Source organism: Alligator sinensis, unplaced genomic scaffold (assembly GCF_000455745.1).
Source record: "Alligator sinensis unplaced genomic scaffold, ASM45574v1 scaffold2020_1, whole genome shotgun sequence".
In the NCBI taxonomy this organism is placed as follows: Eukaryota; Metazoa; Chordata; order Crocodylia; family Alligatoridae; genus Alligator; species Alligator sinensis.
The window spans coordinates 122,358-128,357 of NW_005843181.1; the positions used below are offsets into that span (position 1 = coordinate 122,358).

Here is a 6,000-nt window from a genome sequence, read left to right on the forward strand (position 1 = left end):
CTGCCCAGCTGGTGCAGCAGCAAGCCAGCCCAGAGCTGAGGGGAGGGAGGGGTCTCGCCCCATGTCCCAGCTCCCAGTGTGCTGGGCCATGGCTGTGCAGGGGGCTGGAACCTGTCTCCTGTGTGTCCTGGCAGCTGGCGACCAAGTGCATGAGGCCTGAAGACGTCTCAGTCCTGTACGTCACCCAGGCCCAGGAGATGGAGAAGCAGGGCAGGTATAAGGAAGCGGAGAGGTGAGTGTCCCCAGACTCCATGGACCCCACCAGCGCTCAGGTGACTGCCCGTGGGATATGGAGTAGAGTGAACAGACCTGCCTCCCCCCTTGGTTGTATCTCATTCCTCTGAAGGGTGTGTTGTGAGGGCACCCGGCACCCTGCTTCTCACCCCACCTGCCCTGCCCAAATCCTGTCGGGAGCTCCCGCAGCTGCACCAGGCAAACCTGAGGGATGGGGCCGTCTCTAGTTCATGCATTTCTTCACACCTGGACAGCAAGAGCCAGACTGGACCCTGTGGGGCTCTGGACTCTGGGGGTGGGAGGTGAGGCTTGTCCCCTTGTGTGGGAACAGCTGCAGTCCAGACTGAGGACCAGGCAGCAGGCTTGTTCAGGAAGGGTCTTTCTTGTCTGGGGGCACCAGCCCCGATGTGGCCCGGGGGCAGGGAGACCCTGGCAGGCCTGGGGGAAGCAATTGGTGAGGGCTGGGAAAGGGGACCTGCCCCTGCCCCTTCCCTTGCATGGAGCTGCAGAGAGGCCCCGTCACCAGGGCTTCCACTTCAGCAGTGCCATGAGCAGAGTCTTCCCCCTGCTTGCTGGGGTCTGTGCCTGGGAGCAGTGGCGTCAGCCTGGGCTTTGCTGTTTGCAGACTGTATGTTGCGGTGGATGAGCCCGACCTGGCCATTACCATGTACAAGAGGGGCAAGATGTATGGAGACATGATCCGGCTGGTGGCAAAGCACCACAAGGACCTGCTGAGTGACACCCACCTCCACCTGGGCAAGGTAAATGCCCTGGGACAGGAGGTAGCACTGGCTCCTCAGCAGGGGGGACCAGGGTCACAGAACCAGACTCAGGGGCTGGAGGGGCCTATGAGGGTCATCTACACAGATGCAGGATGCTTCTCCCAGCCCATGCCTGCCAGTGGTGTTCCAGCCTCCTCTGGAAAACCTCCAGTGAAAGAGAGTCATGGGCAGGTCCTTCCTTGTACTGCTGCCTCGCCGCTCAGCAAGCAAGGGCGTGTTTCCTGGGATCTGGTCTCAGTCTCCTCTGCTGCAGTTCAAAGCCAGCACTTTGTATCCTGCCCTCTGTGGCAAAGTTTGTCACATTTGTCACCTGCCACTGGACTCTCCAGTTTCTCCATGTCCTTAAAATGCAGTCAGCTGGGCTCTGCTGGGGATGGGTACTGGGCTGTGCCAGTGCTCCTTCTGGGACTCAAATCTGAAGAGTCCTGGCTCGAGGGTCCTGCCCCTCTGCGTAGGCTTAAACCAACACTGCACAGGGGGCAGGAAGGGATTTTCTCCCTGGTCAGACTGGTCTGGACAAGGGGAGAGGGGTTGCCTTTCTCAGTAGCAGGGGTACGGCCTCCGCCTGGGATCTCTGGAATGTAGATTAACCCCCTTTGCAGCAGGAGGGCATTGGTGGCTGCAGCCCTCTGCTTTCCCTGGGGCAGGGGTGATGCCTGGGACTGTCAGGGATGACTGTGTTGTGTTGCTCAGAGGTTTGACAATTGATTTGCGGTGGATGATTTGGACAGGGCTGATCCTGCCTCAGACAGGGGTTGGACTAGACATGACCTCTGGAGCTCCCTTCCAGCCCTGCTTTGCTATGATTTCTATGAATCAAAAGCTCTTCAGTGGTCTCTCTAGTTATCATGACCCTTAGCTTTTCCCCTTTCTGGTCTATATAATCCTTATTAGGTTGGGACACAGCCTGCTATTTTTGTGGGGACCAAGGCATAGTGGCTGTTGAGTGGCTCTGCCTTCCTCACGTGTCCTGTGAAGGGCTTGCCCTGGCTGTTCAGCAACAGACTTCCTGGGTCCACACTTTCTCTCTGACACACCCAAAGGGGCCCTTCCTGGCTGTGACCTCCTCACCCAGCGGCCTCATGCTCACGCTGCCCCTGTTGCAGGAGCTGGAGACAGAGGGGCGCCTGCAGGAGGCTGAGTACCACTACCTGGAAGCCAAGGACTGGAAAGCAGCTGTGAACATGTACCGGGTGAATGACATGTGGGAGGAGGCGTACAGGGTAAGGCTTAGCAGGGAGAGGGCAGGTCCTCTCCACTCCTAGCAGTTTGGGTCTCAGCGATGGAGGGAGCCACTGGGAGCAGGGTGGAGCGCTGCATGCCTGGCCTCGTAGTTCTGCCCACCCCCCAGCCAGGCCATGCTGCGGAGGTGCTGCACCCATGGCCTTCACCGCCAGTTCCCCAGACACCAAGGCAGCCATGGCTCAGGGCAGGTTTCTTGGGGAGCGGTGGGTGCCCAGGCTCTGTCCTGGCGCAGGGGGATGCAGCCAGCCCTTCAGCTCTGCTTGCATTGGCAGGTGGCCAAGGCCCATGGCGGGGCCAACTCACACAAGCATGTGGCCTACCTCTGGGCCAAGAGCCTGGGGGGCGAAGCCGCTGCGAAGCTCCTCAACAAGTTTGGGCTCCTGGAAATGGCCATCGACCATGCAGCCCACAATAGGTGAGCAATGCCAGCCATGCATGTGCCTCCTGGGGAGCAGCATGCCCCTCGCTCACGGAGGCTGCAGGCCCCAGCACCCATGGGCCCTGTCACCTCCCTCCTGGTGGGGCCAAGCAGGCAGCAGGGAGCCTCCAGCTGCTTTGCTCTGGAGCAGCGAGGAGCTTGGGGCTGGGGCCAAGGCCAGGTGCTTCCATCAGTGCCACCAGCAGCTGCTTGTGGGGTGTGTGGCATGGGCTCCCTCGTGGCACTTGCCCAGTGCCTGTGCCTTGGTCTGCCCCCCCAGCTCCTATAACATGCACTTCCCCTTGAGCTACCTACACGCCCTGCCCTGGCCCTCCCCGCTCCCCTGCTCTGCAGAGACACAGCCTTGCTGCCCTCTCACCCCCTTCCTCTCTGTGCAGCGTCTTTGACTTTGCCTTCGACCTGGCCCGGCTCTCAATGAAGCACAAGATGCCCGAGATCCACTTCAAGTATGCCACGTTCCTGGAGGACGAGGTACGGCCCGCATGGGCACTGGGTCCAGGACGGGGGCAGGTGCTGCTCCAGGCACAGAACCCAGCTCCGAGTAGGATGTGCTGTGGCTGTGGTGGGACACATCTGTGCTGCACAGAGGGCTGGTGCAGGAGGCAGGGGTGCGTGGGGTGGGTGGGTAGGCAGCTCCTTTCCTCTTCCCCCTAGGGTAAGTTCGAGGAGGCAGAGGAAGAATTTGTAAAAGCCGGGAAGCCCAAGGAAGCAGTGCTGATGTGAGTGCCCTGCTCCCCTCCACCCAGTCTGCACCGGAGCATGCCGGGGCCCCAGCTAGCTTTTCTCCCGGGTGTCCCCAGGTATGTCCATAACCAGAACTGGGATGCGGCGCAGCGTGTGGCTGAGGCACATGACCCCGAGAGCGTGGCTGATGTGCTGGTGGGGCAGGCCCGCTGTGCCTTTGAGCAGAAGGAGTTTCCACGGGCAGAGGCCTTCCTTCTACGAGCCCAGCGCCTGGAGCTGGCCATCAAGTACTACAAGGTGGGCCTGGGCTGGGGAGGCTCCTCCCCTTCACACAGAGCCCAGTGCCTGGGAGGGGATGTGAGCAGTGTGTGGAGGAGAGGGGAGGAGCCCAGCCCCAAGTCCCCGGTCCCCAATCCACTTGGAGTTCAGCATCCTGCCACCCTATGCGGGTCTTCCCACCAGCACCCGCTTCCACTCCCAAAGCTCTGACTTGCAAATGCCTCTGCCCTGCAGCCTGTTCTGGAGCGGGCAGAAGCTGGCCAGAGACAGCGGTGCAAGGAGGGAGGTGGCAGCACTAGACTTAGGGCTTCTGTGGGCCACTTCTGCCTGGGCCAGTGTGGGTTAATCCCTCTGGCCCCTGTGCCTGCTCCCAGTGGTAGCCCTAGGAAAGGGGAAAAGCTTGAGAGAGTGCAGAGCAGAGCCACGTGCATGATCAGAGGGCAGGAGAACAGGCCTTATGATGAGAGGCTGAGAGCCACAGGACTCTTCAGCCTGGAAAAGCGCAGGCTCAGGGGGACCTGCTGGCTGCCTATAAGTATATAAGGGGTGTGCATCAGGATCTGGGGGAACACCTGTTCACCAGAGCACCCCATGGCATGACAAAGTCAAATGGTCACAAACTCCTCCAAGACTGTTTCAGGCTGGACATAAGGAAGAACTTCTTTACTGTCCGAGCCCCCAAGGCCTGGGACAGACTGCCGCCGGAGGTGGTGCAAGCACCTACTCTGGACTCCTGCAAGAGACATTTGGACATTTATCTTGTTGGGATCCTATGACCCCAGCTGACTTCCTGCCCTTTGGGCAGGGGGCTGGACCCATTGATCTTCCGAGGTCCCTTCCAGCCCTAATGTCTATGAGATCTATGAATCTATGAAACGGAGTCGCATGACAGTAGGACAGAAACCCCTCCATTCCTTGAGGTGGGACGAGGAGTGGGAGGGAAGATGCACCAGCGCAGGGGTTGGATCCCATGGTGGGATGGGAGGGTAGGGTGCTGTTCTGCCTCCCCCAGCCTGGCCCCAGAGAAGCAGACTAGGCAGAAATAGCCTGCAGCTCACCTCAGGCTCCCAGCCACGACCCCACCTCCTGCGCACAAAGCCAGCCTGTGCCGCAACATGGGTAGCTACGACCCAAGGGGTCCTGGCAGGGAGAGCAGGTACTCCTCCCTAGGTGGGGGGGAGGATCAGCTGGGCCATGGGGCTAGGAGGTCCCTGGGGCAGGGGGCTGGCCGCTGAGCTAGGCCCCACTGCTCACCCCGGGCTGCATGCAGGAGGCTGGCATGTGGAGTGACGCCCTGCGCATCTGCAAGGAGTACGTGCCCGGGCGCCTGGAGGCGCTGCAGGAGGAGTATGACAGAGAAGCGGCCAAGAAGGGCTCCAGGTAGGCTAGGCTTGGCTGCAGGTGCCGGCTGCCCTGGGGGCAGGAGCTGGGGGCTTGCTCTGCCTGCTGGGCTGCATAGACCCCACTTGGCTGGTTGCTGCCATCTGTGGTGCAGGGTTGTGCTCTCCCTGCTGGCGTGGGGGGCTCTTCCCCTGCTCTGGGCCATGTACCCGAGCACAGAGCAAGGAGGGCAATGTGGCACTGTGTGGAGCGGCTCTAGGAGGTACCTTGCCAGCTCCCCCCTACCTCAGGACCACCGTGCCAGCCCTTCCCATGGCCATAGAGCTGCACCAGTCCCCCAACCCCTTTTGCCCAGGCCATCCTGCATTCACACCTTGCCTTGCTTCTGGCAGGGGCCTGGAGGGGATGCTGGAGCAAGCGCGAGAGTGGGAGCAGGCTGGGGAGTATGGCCGGGCGGTGGACTGCTACCTGAAGGTGCAGGATCCCAGCAACAGCCTCCTGACCGAGAAGTGCTTGCTCAAGGTACGGCTGGGCCCATGGCCCCTTCTGCCCTCCTCCGGTGCCCAGGGGCCAGACACCTCCCCTGCCTCCAGGCTTCTCCATGAGGCTCTGACTGACCAGAGAGAGGAGCCCCAGGTGCCAGGACCCAGGGGACTATGCCCCCAGCCCCTCATGAGCACAGGCCCCAAGGGCTGGGCTCACCCCCAGAACCCAACACTAATGCTGGGATGACGTGGGGGTCTTTCCCTGTGTTGGCACCAGCGTGTGCCCAAGCTGCTGGGCCCCCACCAGAGTGCCTGCAGCTCCTGGGGCAGGGCCAGGCATTGCCAAGTCCCCCCCCACCAAATGCAAGGCTCCTAAAGACTCCTACCAGTGATTGGAGCTGGGCAGGGGCTTTGCGGCAGCTCCTCCCTGCCTTGGTGCTACTGATGCTTCCTCTCCGGCAGGCGGCTGAGCTGGCCATTAAGTTCCTGGGGCAGCCGCACAGCATGGAGG

The 6,000-nt window shown here is 61.4% G+C and overlaps 1 protein-coding gene across 1 annotated transcript in view; it reads left to right on the plus strand.

The window, feature by feature from the left end:
- Positions 1-6,000, plus strand: part of IFT172 (intraflagellar transport 172) — a 45,563-nt gene that overhangs the window by 27,924 nt on the left and 11,639 nt on the right. Inside the window, exons 27-36 of the mRNA XM_025194297.1 lie at positions 135-232; positions 860-995; positions 2,123-2,239; positions 2,534-2,676; positions 3,078-3,171; positions 3,355-3,419; positions 3,501-3,681; positions 4,934-5,043; positions 5,397-5,526; positions 5,952-5,972. Coding sequence (XP_025050082.1) covers positions 135-232; positions 860-995; positions 2,123-2,239; positions 2,534-2,676; positions 3,078-3,171; positions 3,355-3,419; positions 3,501-3,681; positions 4,934-5,043; positions 5,397-5,526; positions 5,952-5,972 — 1,095 coding nt within the window. The remainder of the gene's footprint in view (positions 1-134; positions 233-859; positions 996-2,122; positions 2,240-2,533; positions 2,677-3,077; positions 3,172-3,354; positions 3,420-3,500; positions 3,682-4,933; positions 5,044-5,396; positions 5,527-5,951; positions 5,973-6,000) is intronic.